Source organism: Ciconia boyciana, chromosome 12 (genome assembly GCF_034638445.1).
Source record: "Ciconia boyciana chromosome 12, ASM3463844v1, whole genome shotgun sequence".
Lineage (NCBI taxonomy): Eukaryota > Metazoa > Chordata > Aves > Ciconiiformes > Ciconiidae > Ciconia > Ciconia boyciana.
Genome location: NC_132945.1, coordinates 3,016,488 through 3,041,063, shown reverse-complemented (window position 1 = coordinate 3,041,063; position 24,576 = coordinate 3,016,488). Strand labels below are relative to the sequence as shown.

The 24,576-nt window shown below is 36.9% G+C and overlaps 1 protein-coding gene across 1 annotated transcript in view; it reads right to left on the bottom strand.

Moving 5' to 3' along the window:
- The window catches only part of LOC140658467 (connector enhancer of kinase suppressor of ras 2-like), a 215,153-nt gene extending 191,100 nt beyond the window's left edge, over positions 1–24,053 (bottom strand). Inside the window, exons 1-2 of the mRNA XM_072876931.1 lie at positions 24,013–24,053; positions 23,070–23,143 (exon numbers count right to left, since the gene is read on the bottom strand). Coding sequence (XP_072733032.1) covers positions 23,070–23,143; positions 24,013–24,038 — 100 coding nt within the window. The 5' untranslated portion in view covers positions 24,039–24,053. The remainder of the gene's footprint in view (positions 1–23,069; positions 23,144–24,012) is intronic.
- Between the last annotated feature and the right edge of the window lie 523 nt (positions 24,054–24,576).

The following is a 24,576-nucleotide window of genomic DNA, read 5'->3' as shown; positions in this document are numbered from 1 at the left end:
TGTAATTCTTTTTTCAGTTCAGAGGCTGATAACAGTGCAGCAGTATAATTTTAGGCATTAACTGCATAACCTTATGTCTGTTCTTTTCCAGTTGCAAATATGATCCTGTTAGAATCCCCTAGGTGCACTGCTGAGATCTTGCCCTCATGATGTAATCTTGCTTTTTTTGTCCTTTACAGCCAACTCTTTCAGTATTTTATTGATTACTGTTCCCCTGTTTAAGCCTACCACCTTTCACAGTCATGCATTATGCATCTGCTTCTCTTGCTTTTAATATTCTTAATACTTATCTAATGTTCTCTTTTTTGGCAAATGTTACTGTTTTTACTAACTTCTTTATACCAGAAAAATGCCAGATACGTCTATCCTCTGTAGTGTCTATTTTTTCCCCCTTAAAACATGCAGGCATATAGTCTGGACAGTTTGATTGCTGCAGTGATCTTGATATGAACTGACTGTCCTTCATTAAGTAAACTCACTCTTGCTTCCAGCTTAAAAGTGAAAGGTGTTCACTTTGTGTGTAATTCAGGCTGGTGGGAACCTGAGTTGAAGTTCATGTTTTCTGTGTAAGCAAGATCCTTAACTCCACTAAGTTTCAGGGGACTCATACATCTTAAACCTATTTACAGCTTTTCTTATCTACAGATGGAAACACTATCTAGCTGTCTGGGTTCTTGAAGTAGAAGTGGTTTAAAGAAAACTGTTGGAAGGGCTATGAGATAAAGACTTTTTTGTCGTGTAATTCAAATTTATGTTCTACCCTGACTGTATTTCCCAATGTCACTGACACTCAGGTGCAAACCCATGGGGTCTTTCTTTGCAGACACTACGAAGTCTTTTAAGTGTTGTACGATAATAGACCTTTTTGGCAGCTGTAGACACCTGTTATTAAGAGAGATTATTTGCTGAATATTCATATACGTAGAGAGAGGTTTTCAAGTGGAGGCGTTTTACATAGCATGTGCTGATGTGCACTTCTCTGTTATAGGGAACGATACTTCTTTGTATATGGAAGAACACAGCTGAAAGTAATAGCAAAGGCTGCAGTGTGCAGTGGCTGAATGACTTCCATATACATGGTATGAAAAATCCCCTGCCATTTTGAATAGTAAATCAACTTCAGTTTGTTTTGTTTTGTTTTGTTTTTAATCAATATATGGATATATTTTTACAAAATTACTGTGTGGACCCAGTCCATTCTAGTCACCCTTTTTCTGTTGTCACAAGTTTCCTGAGATGTCTGAGCTCAAGTAACTCTACTTATTATTTGCTTTTATTTTACAAACGGCTCTGATATTAGAAGATGCTATCTTAATGCACCTCTTTTTCGAAGATCTTCTATGACATCATAGCTTAGTTTAGGTTTCTTTTTTTTTTGGAGAGCAAGAATAACACTTTCTGCCTACACAAATTTAAATTGATTTGCTATTAGTCCACGTGGTTTCTGATGGTTTTGGGACATGGTTTAGTAGGCATGGAGGTGTTGGGTTGATGGTTGGACTAGATGATCTTAGAGGTCTTTTCCAACCTTAATGATTCTATGACTCTACGATTTTTTTCCTTTACAGTAACTTGATGTCCTCCAATGCTGGGCTATCATCATTTTAGGCAAATCAGCCCCCTCTCCTCCCCCCCAAGATGTTCCAATAACCATAATGTAAATATTTATATGAAAATACTTGAGACTGGTTATAAAGTAAAGGAAGATGTTCCTTCTTTAAGGGTGCAATTACATCACAAGTTTTCAGCATTTGGTGTACTCAGTGGTCCTTTTGTACATCAATGGATCTTTCAGGCAACACTTGAGGGAAGTACAAACATTTAATGTAATCTATTTTACATTTTATTTAATCTCTTTCTTATGATTATTACGATTTTGTAGTTATTCACACAAATATGCAAATCAAAGGCAAGTGGATGAGACAAATGCAGTTTATTCTCCTACAGAACAAGGCACCTAGGGGGATAAACTAAATGTGACCCTGAGAGCTGTCAAGACAAATTAACTGGTCAAGAACCATCTAAACTAATTCAAATTTAAACTGCATAAAACTGAAAAAGAGAGATCTTTCAGCTGTCATACTTAACATTTAGACCTACAATGTTTAAGGAATGAGATGTACCTTCACATTTTTTTTCCTAAAGGACAAACTTATTTAAAAAATAAACAGTAATGTCTGAAGCATTTCTGAATTCTTGCCAGCAGCCAGAATGAGCTTTAAAAGTCACGAAAAGAGACTTTTTTTGAGATGGAAATGAATTCAGTAAAAGTTATCATAACTGCCAAACTGGTAACGTGATTACTGGGAATTTAAGTAGTAAGCAAAACCAATCTTAATTTTCCAGGCTAGATGAGCCAAATGCCACAAGAGAGTATTAAATCACAGGTATTTCTTTGGAGCGAAGCCCTGTTGGTGAGAAAGGTAATTTCTGATGCAAAAAGATACAGCCTGTATTCTGAAAATTGGCCAAATCATACTTGTGAAATTAAATGTGAACAAGAAATACTGTGAGGCTGTAAAATGCTAAAGTTAGCTGTTAAGGAGAAAGTTTTGGTGATTATTGTTAGCTGTGGGATGATTTGATACTTATACAAATTCTGATACCATTCTTGACCACATACATTACACAACATTGACTGTATCAAACCATGAGGCAATTAAAGATCCGGTTTACATTAAGACTGCAGTCATAAAAGCTTCTGGAATGTATTTCTCGTAGATGGTCCTAACCTCTTTTGAGGATCTCACCATTCATATTTTGTAGTAAATGTATTACTAAAAAATAACCACGTTCATTCCACAATTGCTGAAAATACTGTGACAACCAGATGCTCCAAACTCAAGCTAGCAAGCCAGTCTGCGTAGGTCTGACACTCAAGTGGTGCTGACAGTCACACTAGTAATGCAGTGGGGACCTAGCTACTGGGCTCTGGTAATGCAGTTCCTCCGTGCCACTTGAGTACTTTTTTGAGTTGTAAATGTTCCTAATTGAGCCAAATTAATTCAAGAATTAACACCACAGTGAAGATGTTGTAGATACACAGTAAGAGGTACTGACCACAACAGTGCACCAGATGTATCTGAAGTCAACAATACTGTTTTACCTGCCAGTGTTTCACAGAAAAGCATATAACTGCATTATAATTGTACTGAAGGTTACCTTTAAATCTGTTGGTTTTCTTCTGGAATTGATAAATGACATGGTCAGTTGGGAGCCTTTAAGATTTAGGAAAAGACGTATCTGTAAAACCTATACAGAAAAGTACATTCTATCATTTTTTCTGAACTGACCTTCCATGTAGTTGTCGTTTATCAGAAGGGACAACCACAAGTGTCCGAAAGAACTGCCAGAGAAGTCCAGCTCTGATATGGCAGATACTGTACTATTTCTGAGAGGTGTTGTTCTCTGATATTTGAAATCCACTTTTTTCCTGATTCTCAGTACAGATAAGTTATTTTGTACAGCAGTTGCTTAACTGTGCCTCCCCTCGTGATCCTTCTGTCATTTCTTTTAGCAGCATCACTCATAAAAGCCCACTTGCTGCATGTATTGATTTCTGCTGTAGTTGCTCCCTGGAGCTTTGTGGTATCACTTTTACGATGCTTATAATAGCAATCCTCTTCTGCAAAGTGGAGATCCCATTTATAATTTATGTATTTATCTATCAGAGCAATCACATGTTTTTATTAGGTTCCGTTCTCATGCAAACTTTGCCTTTGATGGCATTCTTGCCTTGGTCCAAGAAAATGGAAAAATTCTGTGACTTTGACTGGACTTTTGTGCATTTCCAAAGACCTTTTTGAACTGGTGATTACAAGAATTGATTCAGCTCCAGCTGAACTCCTTAGGAGACTGAATTCAGCTACTGAATTCAGGCTGAGCAAGATCAGACATTTTAGGAAGGGAACATAAACATCTGTCTGCATTTAGGCGGTATTCTGGGAAGCTGTTTCCTGTGTTTGAAGCACCCAGTCTTCTGAGACAAAATGTACTGAGAAACGAGCCCTTGCAACTCTATCTGTGTAAAATAAACAAAAAGAATGTCTTATGGAATCAGATTTGTTATAATTTTATTCGGGTTTTTTTCCCTTTAATTGCTTACTTTCATTTTCTCCTGATGGAACACTTAAAATAGAGCAGTTGGTTAGAAATTCAAAACTGAAGTGAAAATTGTGTAACTCAGATGTAATGTGTTAGTGTTCCACATTCTAACCATGCCTTTTAATTTTGTAACAACCATTAGTGGAAGGGCTGACAAATGGTAGAAACCTGAAAAAAAGTGACAGAATAATTTCTCGCTCTTCTTTTTCTTTTCCCCATTACCTACAAAGAGCAATGGAAGTATGTGAGATTACATCAGCCAAGACAAAATAGAATCAAGAGGGAGAGATGTGATGGAAATTCCTACAAAATCTATTCTGTGATTAGAGGTATCGTAAAGCATATGAAGAAACACAGGGGATTGCCTGGAGTTTTCTTATGACTCAGAGGCATCATCACATGGTAGGGCAGACAGCTGTAGTCTTTGTGAAACGGCAATCTTTTCCAACATACTTATTACAGCAAAAGGAAAAAAAATATTACATGCACTTCTTCAATTAAAAAAGAGATAGGCTGGGTAGCCTGTTTTGAACTGAAACACAAAAAAAGTGCCTTCTCTAGATTCATAAACTAATTAAAATCTATAACGCGGAGAGTACCAAGAGAGATATGAGCAAACTTTACACATTCAGTTAATGCCTAACACAGTGTATTTTTTTGTCTTAAAGGTCTGTGCAGTGCAGAACTGAAAAGAAATTAAGCATAGCATTTTTACTCTATTAAATTGCTAAAAAAAGTATTTTTGAGTGTAGGACTGGTTATGAAGAGACAGTTCTCTGCTTCCATGTTTTAAGATGGGAAATAAGAGAATGAGAAAAGTGGAGAGTTTCTTAGCAATATTAAGCAATGTGCCCCTGAAATCATCATGGTTTTGGGCATTACCGAAGGCTTTATTTCTGGAAGTTCCACATAATTAATGCACAAAGAAACCATAATTTTCACCTTCTCAATGGTGATAAAAAATATCATTTGCTGGAAATATGAAAATAACCTGATATACTTGCCCTGAGAATGAAGTTTCCTGGCTCTGTTTTACCAGCAGTGTAACTGTGTCACTTCGAAAAAGGCATGCAGGTCTTGCATGTGTCTCCTCTCCCGTGTCCACATGGCCTGGGGGCTTCAGCTACTGCTGTGATCGCAAGGGTGGCACCCCAAGCAAAACATACGAAAGTCTGTAATTAAATACCTGTTTAGGTTTCAGAATTCAAGGTTGGAATTTGTGATAAAGTGTTAGATTCTCAATGTAGAGAGGAATACTGGAAGTTTGGCTGAGGAGACGTGCTGTCCTGTTAGAATAATTTTCTGCCTAAAAATTCAGTATTTGCTTGCAAAAAAGGAACATTAAAAAGGAAGACTAAAGAGTTTTGACGAAGATGATGACAGTTAGAGCTTTTGTATTGTCCAGGGAGTTCTATGGCAGAAGATTTTTCTTTCTGCTATAATTCTCCTTAGTGGTGCCTACATTTATCGCCTTAGTGTACATGCTGGTTGAGGAAAGATTTTTTGTTTTGTTTTGATGTTTGTTTGATCTTTGTATCTTCTGGTTTTGAAAATGATCAACATTCTAGGCCAATGCTTTCTACAGGGTAACAAAGCATATTGCAAAGACCCAGCTATATCTTTCCAAAAGAGTTGGCTGTTCAAACACGATGTTCCAGAATTGTCCGTCTGTCTTATTTGATGTCTTCCTCAGCCTGCTCCTCCTCCTCCTTTCTGAATTTCATGCTGATGTAAATTTTTTTTTAAGGATAACATCAAAGAAGCCTGTATGCATGTCAATCCCACAGTGATACTTAGCACATTGCTAGCGTTTATGTTATGTAAATGTAAGAGAATCACTGTTTTGAGAAAAGCTGCTACAAAGCAGGTAGTGAGTTAATGAAAAGCACAAAGATTGAAAGGGGTTTGCCGGAGCCCTGTGTGATGTGAATGTTAAGAAGCCCATTCACGTCATCAGCTTCCCTGCTGTACTTTCTAGTCTCCCTCCTTTTTCAAGCCAACTTGAATACAGAGAACTGCGTGCTAAGGAAAACCTTAAACTAAATGTGTAATCAGTCTAGCCACAATCAATGCAGCACAGTTAATCATTTTTATTAACTGAATTAGGTTTTCCTTTTTTGCTGTATCCGCATCTCTTTTGAGACTGGAGCTCGTAAGACATATTTAGAATGTAGTTACTTTTGGAAAACTCCATTTATGCACTCAAAAGGAAAAACGAGGTTATTCTTTCCAAGAGGACTGTTCAGGTAGTATATATTTAAATAACAAAAGCATGTGTCTAACGCGTAGTTTAACATGCAAGTTTAGCTCTGAGGATGTGACTCTTCTCTTGAAGCAGTGAAAATGTGAACTAAAGCAGCTGAAACAAAATTTACTAAAACTGTAAAACCCCTATTAAATGAGAGTTTGCTGGAGTCAAGGAATTTCTGCTCGAATCAGTTATGGGATTACAGCCAAGCTAAGCCTACAGGTGTCTGGTGATACACAGGAACAGACAAATGATCACCACAAGAGTTTTTTAGGCTCACAGAGCCAAAACGGATTTTGGCTCAGGAAGTCTACAAATTTTACCTTAATTCTTTTTCAAAGAGATTAAAAAGTGGCTTTGCCATTGGGGCACTTCAGTTCCACCAAACACTATTGGTTTGTTGAGTTTGTTTGTTCATAGACACACTAATAAACTAAATAGTACCATATTCTAGAAGCAGTCCCATTGATTTAAGTGGACCATTCAGTGCACATGCTGTTGATGTCACCTGCAGGTGAATAAAGTAGTTGTAATTATCTGATATGAAAAATTAAAGTGGCCTTTCCTTTACATTTAATAAGGGAGAATTCCTTTTGTTTCTAAACCAGATTGTTTTTGTAAGCAATCAGCATAAAAGCATAAACAGTTGGATGCGGTGATTCATAGTGAGGATGATTTACATTGGTAGGAGTGATAGGAGAATGAGGCATGATATCTCTGTAAGTGTTTTTTTCCTAAATATATACTGTCGTTACTAAAAAGTCCATTGTAACTGCTGCAAAGTAAAATCGTCTACCCCGTTGCATCCTTCAAAATAAAGGAAATATCAAAGCTAAGCATTTAACACTGGAAAAAGTAGACTGGATATAAAATATTTCACTTTATTAAAATTTATTTTGGCACCACATGATACAGGAAATTAATGTTTTTATAGAATTTTCTGAGTTTTTAATCTAGCAGTGTTTCTTTAACATAAGTAAATAGACTGTAGTATTTAAATACCTTTGAATTCCAAGGGATTTGACACCCCCAAGTGTAATTTAAGCCTTTTAAAATTAATAAATATTTTATAAAAATACAGAATATATCATAGTATAATTTCTTGGGATTTCTTGCCCAGTGTCTGAGAAGTTTTCTATAATTCTTATCCACTTTTCTTGCAGAAAAACTTTGTTATATCAAGAAAGAGGATATCTGCCGACACACTTTTGATTTATTTTCTCTTATTCACATCTTCTTGTTTTCTTCACCATCCTTCTCAGCCTCATCCTAATGCAAATCAAGGAGCTACTTTGCATGCATTACTTTAATTTCAAGCCTGATAAGATTACATTGTTAAATACTGGCAGTATGTATTTTTACCAGTAGATTATTTTCCAGCCACATATTTCTGCAGTGGCAAATTTCAGCTAAAGTCAATGGACACTGATTTCTAACTGCTATGTAGAATTACAGATTTCTTCCTGACTGACCTGCTTAAAATAATTAGCTTTTTCCTTATGCTGAACTGACAGCTACCTGAGAAACAGCAGGCATTCTCAATGTTAATAATGCTATGCAGCCCAAGGCTTTTTTTCTTAAATTACTAGCATAAAGAAGATTGCGGCAAGTCATATTTGTTGAATAAATTGTGAAGATGTTTTAGCTTAACAGAATCAAAGACGAAATCAAAATACACCAAAAAAAGGAAAAGAGAATTATTATTATATTTTCCCATAGGCTCTGGTTCACAAAGTACTTGGTTTATGATGACCGGACCACATTATTTTGTTTCTGTATATGATTCCTGGTTAATACTTGGGCATGAATTAGTATGTGACCTATAAAGATATCTGTAAAGGTTGTTTGGCCTTAGACAAGAACAAGATTCTCCGTCATGGCTTGGGGATAACTCAACACAGTATCATTAGGTGAAAAATCATCAGATATACGTATTACTGAATCAAGATTCATTATGTTCATGCTGCATGTTCTCGTAATAAGAGATAGACCCTTCAGCAAAACAGGTTGCTCTCTAAGTGCATAAGGAGTGGAAAGCACGGCCACGGGAGTGACTCTCTCAAGTTCGCAGGGAAGACTCAGGGACCCTGCCAGAATTATCACCTCATTTCTCTTTTCCCCTGTTCACTGGACTTCTGGCTGGACCATACAAAATGCAGTGGCTGTACGTTATGTCACGGACCCACTTACACCTTCTAACTATACACCTGAGCGTTTGTACCAAGACTTACATTGGTACATTTGTACTAAGGAAATTCATACCAAGTCTTGACATTGCAATGCAATGTGAATTCACACATACACACATTTAGAAGAGAAGACAATTTACCACACAAAAATCAGTGCAACATACAACCTTTCCTGAAAATTAGTTTTGACAATAGATGTGTAAGTTATTTTCTACTTTGAACATGTTTCAAAATAAGTAACCTTAGTAACTTGACAAGCGTTGCATATGCTTTTGGAGAGCTGCAAGGCATAGCAGGGACAGTAAGGAGCTTTCATTCAAGAGGAAAGCACATGGAGCAGTCCTCCTGAAGGCCTCAATTCTATCATTAAAAAGACATTTTTGTTGTATTTTTGTAACAATTAGCTAATGATTCCCAACACGTATGCTTGTACCAGATGTCTGAACCTTCACAGGCCCAATCGTATTTATTCCTTCAGACAAACCATTTCATATTACTTAATAATAATAGTCAAGATCATTATTTTAATTCTCATCACTTCAAAGCCAAACACAGCAAATATGACGAATAAGATGCTTCAAATTTTTCCCTTGATTAATGGGCTATATGTGTGCAGAAAAACGTTTCCATCTTGAAGATGTGATTTCCCCAATGAAGCCATTGTTAGCCAGAACGTCTTTCCTGAAGCAGTTTCCCTGCACTGTAGAATAATGATTGTGATTCCAAAGTGCAAGCACCCAAAATGAAATTTTATAACTTTCCTGTGCTACAGATGCTAATGGTAATAACTGCCATTTCTCTGCATCTCACTGTGTCTCCCTGTCACTTTTAAGAGCTGTTGCTCTTGAAATACTTACTACCTGTAAAGCTCAGAACCTTTGCCTGCATCATACTTGGTTTGAACTTTGCATATCTCTTTCAGTCCCTACCACCTCTGCCTGTCATTGTGGGCATTCTCATTAGCAATCCAAAAATGTCCCGAACCATGCAACAGCAGAGTTTTGTGTTGAAATACTGCTATAGAGGAGACACCAGAGCCTAAAAAAAGTTAATAGTACACAATGTATATAAGGTTGCCATTGCTCTTTGATAGTAAATATTGCTTTGTCCCAGATTACTTGGTCTGAAAAAGAAAAGAACCTAACACGCAGCAGGATGCTAATAATGACACTACCTTTACATAGTGCCTCTCATCTCAAAAGTTTTAAAATCTGTTGTAAAAGCTGCACAAGGACAATGTTATCCTTAACTGAAATGCCAGCTGTGGACTGAGACGTGATTGTGGTTTAAAACAGAAGTGAACCAGGCAATACAAACAGTGAGAACAGACAGTGCAGTCTACCTTCTAGCTTGCAACAGGACTGGATGAGGGTACAAGTTTTAACATTGTTTTTCAAAGCATTTTGACTGCTTTCTATCACCTCGGTCTGTTGGAAACTCGGTTTAGATCACAGTAGCATGTACTTTCATCAGCACAAAAATGGAAGTGCCACCATGATGACTTGGTTCAATACGGATTTAGAAAAATGATCATTTTCTGAAGCATAAATATCATATTTACCTTTATATTAGTGTATGCATTTCCAGTCTGATGTATCTGCAAACCAGTGCCAGTGCATCTGTATATAAGCGGTACTTTTCACTTTCATTTACAATTGCAGTTGTGTAATTGCCTATGTATTTTTTATCAGAAGTCATACCTGCATATGCCCATAACTGCACTAGACTACTATGTCTTCTTTCAATGGATTTCTAGGTAGGCTTTTTTCAACTCCTGTTAGTATACTCCTTGTCTGTAAGCATTTATTGATTTTTAGAGTCAAACCAATGAGTTAAAACACAGAAGTTGTAAACAGAAATTGCACAGAGGCAAAATGGAAGATAATGAACATTGGAAATAAGCATGGCTTTAATAAACGTTGCTTCTTTGCTAGCTGCTAGTTGGTTCTATCAAGAGAACTCTTGATAGATCACTATAAATTTTAAATAAAAAAATTAGAATATACCAGTGCATGACTGTATTGTCATCCAAAGTGTCCCTCGAGAATATTTTCTAATTATACTGCTTGATCAGTTTTATTACCTAACCGAGAACAGCCGGTCTGCAAGATATAATGACACTTCTGTATAAAGAATGCTACGCTGTAATAATGGATTTATTTTTACATAGTTGTGTCTCATTTGCTAGACTGACTTGTGGACCAGGTTTACCTGTATGCAAGATTCACTAATATGAGCTCAACTTCAGTTAGCGTTAAGATATCTATTGCAGAAAACTTAATAACAAAACATGCTCTTCTTGTTCTCTTTTACTGTACAAGTGGTACTGACAGTCATTTGGATTGAAAGCAACACAGATGATAGTGCATCCATAGTCTATAAATACTACTGAATTTCTAATTTTTCAGTAAAAATCTCAGATAATGCCCCTTTCCTAAGATTATTACAGATAAAGAGATTGTGGGATGGACCTTAAGGGAAGACCACATGCTTTCTTCAAATACACAATTTCTAATAAGTCTGAGGTATCACGTGAATTTATCTCGGAGCACAATTGGTCATCTAGACATGTAAATCAAGTTTACTGAAGAATCTTGCCTACAGAAAGTGGTAAGATGACCTTCAGACTGAAATAACATGAAATAAGCTTACCTTCAAACTCCTCTGTACTTCTTGGATGTAATTTAGAAACCTTGTTTATTTTTAACTCTCCAGAGAATCACAGTTCCTGTTTCAAAATGTACTTTTTTAGAATAAGAAGTTGGCCAATATTTTAACTAAATGATTATTAACTAAATGATGATAACTAAATATCCACTAAATGATTCTTTTTTCCTGAGAAATCTTTTGCTGCACCAAAACCAAAAAAATGCAAATTCTGTTATCATTTAGCGAATGCTTCGTCATGGAGCTTCATTATCATGTTTTGGGGATGGTAGCTGTGGAGTAGAGAAAGCCATTGTCTCCATAAGAATTAGTGATGGTCTGATAGACACATCATAATTCATTCTGGTATATCTTGAACTGCTACAAAATTATAATAATTATGTTCATATTCTATGTAATTTATGAATTTTCTATAAAATTGTGGCCTTCTCTTAATCATCTTAATGAAACTTTCTTAACAGCATGAGGACAGTAGTCCAAGGTGTGGCTTGCACAGATAATGTTAACTCAAGATTGCATGAACACCTACTAGGGTTAACCAAAGATGCAACTTATTTGCTTCTGCTCTTTCACCATTGTTGTTTGTTTCATTATGAGAACAAATACAGGCTGTTCCAGGATGCCATTAACATGGCTTAACGGTATGCTATAAGGTTTAATTTTGCTGGTGACATTGTCTTTTTATGTGACAGCTTATGTGACAGTTTGCAAGCAAAAACTGAAATATTGTCTACCATTTGCCCTCAAAAGACGGGATATTACTGAGATTTGAAAGAATAAGTTTTATGAAAATTCCAACAATTCAAATCAAATATGACATAAGATGGCAAAAGAAAAAAAAAAAAAGGCACTGGGGTGAATAATTTTGTATGCCAGGCAATCAGCAGGCCAGTCTGATGTTACACAGAAGAACCAGACAGCTTTGGTTCGCATGGAACTTCTGCCTGGATGTATGACATGGAAGCTGGAGACCTACCAAAGACATTCATAGGATACTTAAATACCTTTGAAAACCAATGCCTTTGAAAAAATGCCAAGGGTTATGTGGAATTAATTCATTCCGAATGCCAGGATTCCTCATATATCAACATCCTTTTATTGCAAAAGTTGTTCATAAAAGGAAATGGAAATATACAAAATATTTTAAGAATAAAACATGCTATTTTGACACTAGAGGACTTCAAAAAGGAGGCCTTATTAATGAATTACTACAGAACTACCTTTAAATATGTAAAATTTATGGAACTTAACAGCGGAGAGAACATGCAAAGAGCAACCTACCATAAATAGGGGATAGGAAAGCTTTTTTTTTCACATTCTAAGTGATATTGATGGCTTTTGGAATGATTCAGAGATTGAATTAAAACAGTTTCATTGAATAATCATTTGAGCAATTTGGTTTCTAGTTAAAGTATTTCCTCACTGCTGATATGCAAATAATGATTTCTGCTGCTACCACAAAAGCTATTGATAATTTGTTCTGAGAATTATCAGAGAAACAAGAAATAGCTAATAAGATGCCCCAGTGTATCTTTCTTTCAGTGTGTGATGGTTTCCTTAGCACATTTCCTAGTGTTTTTGAGGCCACTTTTGAAAGTCTGAAGAAGTGTTTTCCTCCATTTTCCTAAGAAAATTGTAATTATTTAAACTTATCCTTTACCTGCCTTTTTATTTCCTATGTGAAAATTTCCTGTCTCTCTATTTATGGTTATCATTTCTCTGTTTTCTTACTTAGATTCATCATTTGCTGTATTTTTGATGGATCATTCACTAGTTCTTTTCATTCTCCAAAATTTATTTCTGGAAATACAGCATCTCTTAGCTACTGCACTAAGTGGATCAATTTCTTTTTATGACATTGAAGTAGTGGGTATTCTAAACTTCTCTATTAGTTCTGAACTTCTCTTACATTACTCTACCTGTTCCCTTCAACTATATGATTCAAATACAAGGTTCAAAGTGTTTTTTCTCTGCTTTGAATGTCTTTTTCCTCTGTAAACCATTGAGTTGTTTCGTGTACAACTAAGGAAAATCCTCAGGGTGACTTGGCAACGACCAGTTAAAATCTCTTGACAATGGGCAATTAAAATCTCTTCTTAGTGTTCTGTAACTTAGGACATTTTCATTATGAGCTCATTGTTCGTGCTGCGTGATCAATAACAGATGCCTATGTATGTCTTTCCTGCTTTTAGGAATGCGCCCACTGCAGCACATTCCTGTCTACGATATGTTCCTATCCATTGCAAAGAATTTCATAAATAGATACCATCGTTGAACTACCTCCCCCATGTCTTCCAGGGAAGCAACATTTCATAGTCTGAAAGAGAAGTTAGAAGCATCCTTGATATTCACAGGCAATTTTAATGTAGAATCAATGAAACATCAATATATGCCCTCTTCCAGCTGCACCTTAAAGCTACCAGAAGTTGTGCTAGGGTGGTGGTGGTTTTCAACTTGCTTTAGGCAGGTGGTTTTCAACTTGCTCTAATTAATCTGAGGCTGTCAAAATGGTAATCTTTTATTTATAAAAGAATACTTTGATGGAATTGCACACATTTGCAACATACAGAAGCGCCCTCGGTTTGCTAAGCTTGAGATCAAAACTTGCTGATATCATCACTTCGTTTCTGTTATCTGCTAATGCTTAGTACAGTCTTGTCTTTGTTATTTTGAAAATGAAGTTTTGAAAAAGTAGAAATATTTGCATTTCAGGACAGACAGCATGGTACAGCAGCTGAGCTTTGTGTTATTTAACGTACCACCTGAACTCCGTACTACAGGACAGTAAAAACTCCCACGCAGGACTGGACACCAATCGGAGAGTACCGGGCAGAGGGGAGAAAAGGAATTTATCATCCCCACGTTGTTTCTTCCATTTCTTTCTCCCATTGCTCTCCCTTCGTTGCCTTCTCCTGGGTTTTGAATGCAGTTCACTTCCAAGTCACTGCAACGCTCTACTCTCTGAGACACATAAGGCCAGAGCTAGAATTTTTTAATGTTAAATGAATGAATTGCTTCACAATCTGATGCTTACTCTCCATCTGACTGTGAAAAAGGCCAGAATCGCACTGCTAGACAATAATATGAACAAACAAGAGGAGAGAGATTAAAAGAGAACAGGGGAAGTTGGTGAAGAGAGAGCTAGAACATGCTATTCCTTCAAGGGATGATTGCTATGTCTGAGTTGTCAGGCTGATGACACTACTGTCTGTCTTAACTCAAACAGAGGTAGCTTTCCATGTAAACTAAAAAGCAGATGTGTCAAATTAATCCTTTCTGTAGTTGTAGTAGTTTCAGTACAGTTCTAGAAGACACAATTTCTGCATTAAGAACTCTTGAAATCCATACAATTTTTCTAGGCTTTGTACAATGTCTAGAATGAAAAAGGTGGACACGTTTGTAGGGAATAAAGCTGAATGTATTTTGTAAAATTATTGTTGGTTACATTTTTGTTTTAAACATATCACTCACATTATAACTAAAATGCATCACAGCCTTTTTATAATTCCTTTTTACTGGAAAACAGTTGGTGGGGAATTTGAGTAGGAAAAACCAAACATTGTACTGGCCTTGAATTCTTCTGAGTGCATCGCTATAGAAGATCAACAAGGATACTTCTTAGGAGCCGTTTAAGTATTAGTTCATCAGAAATAATTTCAATTTTATTTGTCAGTAGAGATCTTCACAAATACAACCTTACAATTTTTTCCTTTTTCTGAATCCTATAATGATAACTCACTAAGCTCCATCTTTCCAACTCATCTGTCATCACTATAATGGCATCAGGGAACGGGGGAAAGTTTTGTGTTTAGTAAAAAACTAAACTACAAAAGTAGCATTTAGAAGATATCTACAAAATTATTCTGGAGGGAGAGGATGAATATATATTATTGCTCAGCAATATTCTATACTATTGTAGTTCATTAAGTACAATGCTTCATTTAATATCAACAGTGCCACCAATTTCACCAGCAGAACTACAACCTCTATTTCTGTCAGCATGGCAGGACAGCCGTTCTCAGAAAGAATGGCATTAAAAGGATAAGGTCTTTCCTTTTTAGCTTTTAAACCTTTGTAGGTGTTAAAACAAATTTGCAAAACACCTCAGGACAAACTGTAACATACTTTTTACTTTCCTGGCATATGCAAGCGTTGCAATATTTATTGTGCCTCATGCATTTTTTCCTTCATTACAAATAGAAATGCAGGACATTAAACCTGTCAGAAACAGACGCATGGAAATTTCATTTGGTAGGACTATTTTTTTACTCAAGCACATGAAGTCTCCATCTGACTCACAGTGTACATTTAGGAGACTACCTTGAGGACAGACCCAGAAAGCATGCAGCTGCCTTCCCACTGGTTTTGAGATGTAGGAACTGGAACGGAACTTTGCCCAACACCCCACCATCTAGACAGTGTTTTTCTGGCATACACTAAAATCCTATTCATAATGTATTTTTTTGCAAAGTGTAATGTTTCTAAAACTGCTGTCCAACTTAGGTAGCCAGAAATACTGTAACACTGAGACATTCTGCTATTTTTCTAAGAAATATACTTTTTATAAACTTGTAAAAGTAACTCTGAGGTGTTACACACAGAGTTCTCAATGTTATGGTACATGTGTTGGTGTCATTCCTGCCAAAGCAAGGGAAAATTTAGAATCAGGAATTAGGAGGGCAAGAAAGTGTTGTCAGGATTATGTCTGGGAAGAAACCGTGAAAGTATATTATTGCTCAGCAGGATCCAGTATCTTTGCAGCTTCTTGACATACAGTGACTCATTTAATATGATCTGAAAGTGTCATCCACAGGATCCAATTTATTCTGAATTTTGCTTCCTAATATAATACATTGTGAAATATGGAGATCCGGAGAAGGTTGGTCTCTTCTGAATTTGCATTGCCACTGTGTTCTCCCCATAGTGGTCAGAATTTGAAGAAAGGAGGGGATTTTGCATAAAGTGTCTTAAGAACATATGGTAAGGTTACAAGATACAGCAATGCATGTCAATTGTGTCTGGCTGCCTATATTAAGGTTCAAGACAATAAAATAAATTTCTTTACATAATGACCTGGAAGATTAGTTAAGCTTGATAAATGTGACTTGAGAGACATTCATTCAGCTCAGACTTCTCTCTGCAAGCAGAAGTACATTTATTTAAAAGGTCTGAATGTATCTGTGTTATAGATAGGGAAATTATAGAACATATCCCTAAATCTCCAGATAACGAATATAGACCATTAAATTGCTAAATGTTGCTGAAATCTTTTATGGAGATAGTGCTAATCCAGTTGGTTCTTGGAAGATATATAGACGAGTTTTTAATTGGTCTTCAAAAAGGTCCTAGTAAAAATGAGATCATAGTGATAGGGATGCAGAAATATCTTGGCCAAATAATTTCCATAGAATATTACAGCTCGACTTGATATATGGAGGTCTTTGTACAATACTTTACTCAGCGTGTAGGTCAGCTTGCCATGACACTAAATACCGCTGTGTCATTACTGGGAAGGCAGAAAATGGAGTAATGGACTGAGCAAAGTGTTTTGTTGCCTGTCCAGGTTGCCAGTGGTGCACAAGTTGAATTAAAAGTGATGATAGTTAAAGCCTTGAGGTTACTGGGTCTTAGTTATCCTGCCAGTCTTCCGAGCTCTGTATATCTTAATCTCTTAGGCTGAAAGGAATGGGGCTTTTGTAAAGTGTGAGTAAAAGCAGAATGGGTATATATTTGCTTCTGATGCTGAAACTCTGATGAATACCATGTCTTCTGCTCTCAAGGAGGCTATGCCGTTAGCTTCTTATAAAATACAACATTAAGATTTTTGAACTTTAGGCATTTGGAACAGAGTACTGATTTGATCTTGAATACTTTGTCTCTGACTCGGTTTTGCTAGGCTTTCACTAGAGTTAAATATTTTTCCAGCTATGTCTGAACATTATACATATACCTTTATTACTTACAATTTATAGTCAATATTGACTGCATCTGCTTTCATTTTCCATGTGTACCATAGGTGAAAACAACAACATGACATGCTTGTCAGGTCTTTTGGCCAGTAACTTTTATAAATACTAATTCTTAGTGATATGCAAATATTTTAGAAGAAAATGAGAATTAAAAAGAATTTAAAGAAAATCAAGACAATGGAAGATAAATTAAAAAATTAAAGAGAAAGTAAAAAATTAAAGAGAATAAAGAAAAATCCAATATATCCTCATACCATATTTACTCATCATGAGAGCAACTCACCTGTGCTAGACTTCCTTTCCCAGAGACAGTGAGCTGAGATCCTGAACTTTTAGGTTACAGTTTGTGTATGATTTTTTCATATTCTCTCCTAACCAAGTTGTAGTTGCTCCCCTAATCCAGTCTTCCCATTGACATTAGTTCTCAGAATATTTGAAATGCAGACTCATCCCAGGCATCTACCTATATCTGCAGCTAGGACAGCCTTCTCACACAGGTATTCTGGAAAATATAAACCATGAAATATCCAGAAGGAAGCTAGAGCTGTAATCTCTTTGGGACCATTTTCACATGTTTCAAAGATGAGGGTCATACATATGCAAGAAACCATCCCAAGATCTTGTCTGAACTGGCAGAAGCCTTGAGAAGACATTAGGCCATTCTGCTGTGGACAGGCTGGGTACATAAACCATTCCAGAGGGATGTTTGAGCTCTTCTTAGTTGTATTCAAAACCTCCTACAAAGGAAATGGCCAAACCTGCCCAGACAGCTTATTCCAACACTTAACTGTACCTAAGAGTGGGAACCTGCTTCTTGAAATCTGATCTTAACCACTTCTATTGCAAAGTAGTCAACTTTGAGGTGTGCTCTTCTGACCCTTTTAAAGCAATTAGTTTACAACATTTAACAGAGTAGCTGTTGCCAAAATGTATTACTAGAAAGTATTACAGTCTGAAACTTGTAAGAGGAATCAGAGAGGAACTGCAGACAATTCTGATTCAGTGACTTCCTAGGGACAACTGGAAATGTGGTGCTAGTGGAACACAGTAGTCCAAGGGGGAGCCACAACAGTAAATTGTTTCAGTTTTTAAACTGGTGAGAGTAGAAGGAAAATGATGAAACCTTTACTTTAGAACTGCTTGAAAATTCAATGTTAATTCCGAGGGCATCTCTTATTTGTGGCTCTCAGTTCTCTTCCAAACCTATTTGTCTTCAGAAATAACTGAAAAGATGTTATAAAACCTACATTTTTCTAAATAAGATATGACCTGGGTTATCTACTCAAGTTTCAAATTGTATCTTGTGAAGTCGAGTTCTTGCATTACGGGATTCTAAGGTCATGAAGGGGGATCAAGAAAGCTAAGTATCATCCAGCTCAGTACCTATAAGGCTGCTGTTGCAGTAGATCATATTTAGCTGTGTCTCCAGTACGCTCTAAGATTTTATATATTACGTTCTGTAAATAGAGGAGACTCCCTGGTTATGACATATTGCTACAGAACAGGTAGTGATCTAATGAAAAGCAAAAGAAGACTGAGAAGGGGTTTGCCGGAGCCCTGCGTGATGTGAATGCTAACAAGTCCACTCACGTCATCAGCTTCCCTGCTCTCAGCTCCCCCCTCCCTCCCTTCCTTTCTCTTTTATGAGCCAGCTTGAAATCAGGGAATTACATGCTAAGGAAAACCCTTCAGCTAAACATATAATTATTCTGCACAGGATCAGTGCAGCACAGTTAATCAGTTTACCAACTGAATTAATTTTTATTTTTTCATGTCTGCATCTCCTGTTGAGAGTGGAGAAATTCTAGATTTAAAGGGGAAAAAATGGGTTGCAGTTGTGAAATGAGTATCTGAAGCTGAGCATTCATTGTGAGAGAAACCTCCACTGCAGGCTGGTTTGGCAGACAAACCTTACTGTCAGTCCCCAAGACTTTGAATAACTGACTCCATGTGGAGTTATTACTTACAGGTACTTAAGAAATAAGTGGCTTCCTATTTTAATTTTCAGCTGTTTAATAACATTCCATTCTCTGAAAGTCACAGCTGCATTTCATTGCATTGTATTTCATTTCATTTCATTACATTGTTTTGAAAAGTTAGTATTTATTTGGACAGAGGTGTCACATCACTGTAAATGAGTTCACATTTTAAATGACCTACTTGTAAACTGCTTCACTTAGGAAGTACAAAACCTTAAATGCTGTTATTTGTAAAAGTACAGCGAATACCTTTTAGATTCTACTTACAATGAAAACACAAACTATCACGCTTTTATTAATTCTAAGTGCCAATAAGAGTCAGGATTAAGACATCATACCTCCCCTCTGCCCCCCCAAAACTCCCAAATTCTGTACAGGATTACCTTCCATAGTGCATGCATACATATTAAAATGGATGGCCTTTGGTTTAGGAGTGCTCACTGACAATGTGTTTGCAACTGCAAAGTGTCACCGAGTTGCACAGTAAGTGCAGGGGTTCCTGGGCCAAAAAGCATTCAGTCTCCAGGTAGCAGCATTACAGATGTAAATACTGAAGTGTAGTTTGTCATTCACTCACGTTAGTATGTTAAAATTAATCAAAGGAAAAACCGACCAAGTTTGAAAACTACTCTGATTCTGAATGTACTTGCAAGCTTTATGGGTAATAATTGTTTTCCAACAGTGGCACAATGGATTTTGAGCAAGGCAAAGCTTCTTCTCTTGAAGTACCTTTTGGGTCCATAGTACATATCCTCAGGAAAACATTTACGTTATGTAAGAAGTGAGTTCATACCAGGAGAAATACTTGCTCGTTTTCTGAAGTGAAAACCATTTAGAGAAATTTAAAATTTTGGAAAATTTGGAAAAAAAGAAGAGTGACTGAAAACTGTTGTTAAAAATATCTTCACAATTAATGTTTTCTGCTCCTTTGAAAACTTTCTTTTTAACCACAGTGCCTTCTGCTGTGTATTTGCTAAACTTTACAGAATATTTGTGTATAAAGACAATTTCTTTAACACAAAGGTATCTAGAGTCTTAACTTCTAGATCCTCTATAAGCCTCAGGAATCAATTTCTAAAGACTTGCATGGCCTTTTCAGGTTGTCCACACCATCAGATGCAGTTCCCAAGTTGAATTCCAGTTGAATGCGTTCCCAAGAAGGGAACTGTGGATAAATACAAGATGCCAACTTGTCATAATAATGTTCCTTAAAGCCTACCGATTTTTACTTTTTTGGCAAGTAACATTTCCTTAAGGAAAAGAACAGAAGGGTGTCTCCTCTTGGTTGGGGCTTAGGCTGCAGCTGCTGCTGCTAATAGCACGCTGTAACCAGGACGCATTCTGGGTAGCCAGGTCTCAAACTATTAACATTATTTTTGTGGCTTTCTTCCATCTCCTCTTCAATGATTTGACGTTGCTGGTACTTCCTGCTAGTTAATTTCAAAGCATGTACTTTGCTAACAGTTTTTAAAAGTAAGTTACATTAGCTTAAATGATTCTGATAAATTCAAGTTAAAAAGACATATTACTATCATTTCCCTATGAAATATGTTATAATTTACAAGCTTTACAAATAAAGCTAATTGACTACATATTTTTAAGCCAAAAAAAGGTGTATTACACTTGCAATATTTATTACATTGTTTATTAACATGTTGCTTTCTATAGCAAAGATAATATTCCACATTCATAACGTGGTAATTTTTCTAAAAAGACTTTACCATACCTTTTAATGCTGTCAAAGTGTACCTTTCAGTATAGAAGACATACGTAAAAGCTACCTTATCACTTGAATATTACTACCTGTGCAGACCTTCGACCTCTCTAACACATTAATAGCTATTTAGCAGAATGACTATAGCTAACGGAGCTGACAAACAGAATATCTGTAAATTACAAGTAAACAGTGGCCACAGTTGGGCAATTTTTGTAAAGTAAGGGATTTACAAGTAGTTTTCAACTAATTCTGGTATGCTTCCATTTGTGCGTGTTAGGTCTTTTCTTTGGCTACAATTGAAGTATGCATTTATAAAGGTAACACCAGGATAAAAAAAGGGCTTGTAACATTAGCATGGTAAAAATGGACAAATGTGCAGCTTTACAGTTTGTGGGTCTTAGCACTCATGTTACCAAGGAAAATACCTATCTTGTGAATACTTCAATGTTCATTGCATTATACTTATTTATGCTTGAGCCCAGAGGCACACTACTGACGATACTATCTACTCCAGACGTCCCTACGGATGCAGTATGCAGTCTTGGCATAGAAATGTAACTGTCAGGCAACTCCGTACATTTAAAAACCTTTTGTTTGTATGACCTTCTTGCTTCCCATGGTATGCACTACATATGTTATGGATTAATGTTACCCAAGATGTAATTAGTTTACATCAAAAAGGATAAAAAAGTAGCAGGAAGTATTTTTAAATTTAGCAACAAGTATCATACATGCTTTGACATTTAATTCACATTATAATTCAAGTAATGAGTTAAAATAGCATAACGATCTGTCCACTTTTTAACTCTTTTGGGTACTGAAAATAAAGGTGTGGATCAGAAAACTCTCCTCTGCACATACATTAGGAATTATTTTCAAGTCATGACATTGGAGTATGGGAATGAATCCTATATCTAATGGTTTCGGGATCCATCCCAATGACCTGCTTAAGACCTCCGAATTAACCTGAGTTCACAAACACCTGAGAAACAAACTACATACATTCCCTTAGATACCATTAGCTTCACAATACTGTGTGCTTGTAAAAGAATAGTTTGCTCATAACTGTACTGTGTCTGATGAGCACCTAAACAGCCCAATTTCAGTTAAGTATGGAGACATATCTCAGCAAAATGAAATCAAAACCATTTCCTTATTAATGATAATACTTTGAAAGCCTTCAGGATATTATAGTGGGCATCCAATTCAACCCTCCAATAAGTTCAGTAATCACATTACAGAAATTATTTGCATGAGTAACGTACAAACAAAATTTGCACCTCTTCTCCTTATATAATGGAGATCCCTTGTAGCAGAAATTATTTGTCTCTAAGACAGACAGCTCATCAGAAGCAATGATTAACAACAGCAATGCATCCTCCTGTGGAAATACATTTTTCCCCACTCTGGAGAAATTTAAAACACTTATCATCACAAACAATTCTTTACCCTCCCATCCAACCCAATCTGTTTGCAGCACAGCCGAGCATTGTAAAGCAAAACATGTCACAGCTTATGGCTGTGTTGTGAAACAGTGAATGTGCAGGGAAATCATCATTCCTGTCAAGTTATCAGGAAGAGTTTCCCCAGCGAAGCCGTGCTCAGCCCTGCACGTTCCCCCTGCGCGCCCCACGCACGGCACGGGCTGCACTGTCCACAGTACCAGCGACGGACGGGGACGCGGGTGCGTTAGGCACAACAGCGGCACGAGCAAGAGCGGCTGGGAAGCCTGAACAAATCAGGACGTGTCACTAAAGGAGCAGAATTCCTCAGTCCAGTCACCGGCACCTTATGCTCCTTGTGGTACCCTAAACTACACACAAGTGCTGCACAGCCACTGCATCAGATCACCTGATATGAGCAAAACAGACCTAATCAGGGCAAATTTAAAGCAACCAAACATAATAACGTTACACTGTGCAATGCATAATGGAGCCACGAGACACAAACACTTTATGTCTGCATTTACCAACAAATGCATTTGATCCCTACTCAGTTCTCAGCAGAAATTTCAACAACATGCTGCACAGCTTAAACAGCCTCTCTCCTCAGTCGTGTCTTTAAAAACTACTGTGCAAAGCAGCATACGGATTATTAAAACTGAATAAACTCTTCCCAAAACAAAGAATACAAGAGCAGATATGCAAATTGCAAGAATCCAAAGTACAGACAATACATGGTAATAAATGATCATACCTTTCATCCAATCCACTACCTGCTTGGGCGTCCACTTGCTAATAGGTTCCATAACGAGAGCCATCATCAGATCACTTTATCATTCACACCAAAATCAGAAAAAGGAGAGAAAAAATGTATCAGAGCATGGCTGGGCTGAGAGAGCTGTAGGATTTTACAGTGCAGTCCAAAGAGAAGATGATGCTTTGTCCCTCCAGGTTTCTCCTGCACTGATTCAGTAATGTATAAAATTACACTGCTTGATCAGCTCTGGCACCTCCCCCACTGCACACAGCCTGCAACACACTGGAGCACAGAGCCAGGAAATGGTGCAGTACGTATAGACTTACTTACAAAAGCCTCTACCCAGTGATCTACTTATTAGACTGGCACAAATATAACATTATATTACACAGAGAGCGATTCAAGCTGGAGCTATTCCAGACACTGAGTTTTAAGGAGCTTTATTCCAACAAGCTCTGGGATCTTCAACAGGGAAAATATCACTACTGTAACTTGATAGCAGATTGTCTTGGCTTCATTGTGAATATGCTGACTGTCACTCAGTTTAAAGAGAAGATAGAAATATCAGAATATCACTTGGCATCTGGCAAAATGCTGAGCATCTCCATCTTTACAATCAAAATGTTGCTGGAGTCTTACACTATATAATCATGTAATTCAGAATGTCAAACACAGTATAAAAAGTCTTACCCAAGAAAAAACTATTGGAAGAAAACTCTTTTATCTGGCCACATGCAGAGCCAATATATTTCCTCCTATGAGCTTCTCATTTTATAGTGAAAGAATGACAGCATCAGTCAATTTTTACTACTACAGCACTTTAATATAGACAAGTATAGCAAGTATTTTGATTCAAAGCACTGGGACCATTAGTCAATCTCTCCCTTTTGTTAGGGAGAAAAAACATGTTTTAAATATTCCTAATACTGAAGTTTACTACCCTTCCATAAAACGAAGGTGAAACATTTTAACGAGATGTGCCAAACAGCGTTTTTTGGACCCTTTTGTGACTCTTTGCACCTCATGCAGCACGCATTCTGCATCATGTGGTTGAAGAGGTGCGTGTTTTCTGTTTGATGCATTGTCTGAGATATGCAGCCCCACTATTTTATTTTAGGGGGAGAAACTCACATTCCAGAAAAAAAGACAGAACAAAGCAGTTCCACCTTTCTTTTCAGTAGTCTTTCATCTGTGCCTTTTCTTCCTGCACTGCTCCAAGTTCCACCAGCACACGAGGGTAAGAAGACGATATTGTTACCATGTCTCCCTCACTGCACTAGAGCTGTGCTAATTTACCCAGGCTGAGATCTGTCCTTTCTTTCTCATATGGGGGAACATAAAATACAAATGGAATATTTATGCTATACTGCTTCAGGGTTTTTCTTTAAGTCTATATAGATGAGGATGCAGGCAGGCATCCTTTCCCCCCGCCCCCAAATGTCTCCGAAGAGACGTACCATTCTCAGTTCAGTGATGCACTCTATCCTTTTTTATTTTTCTTTTG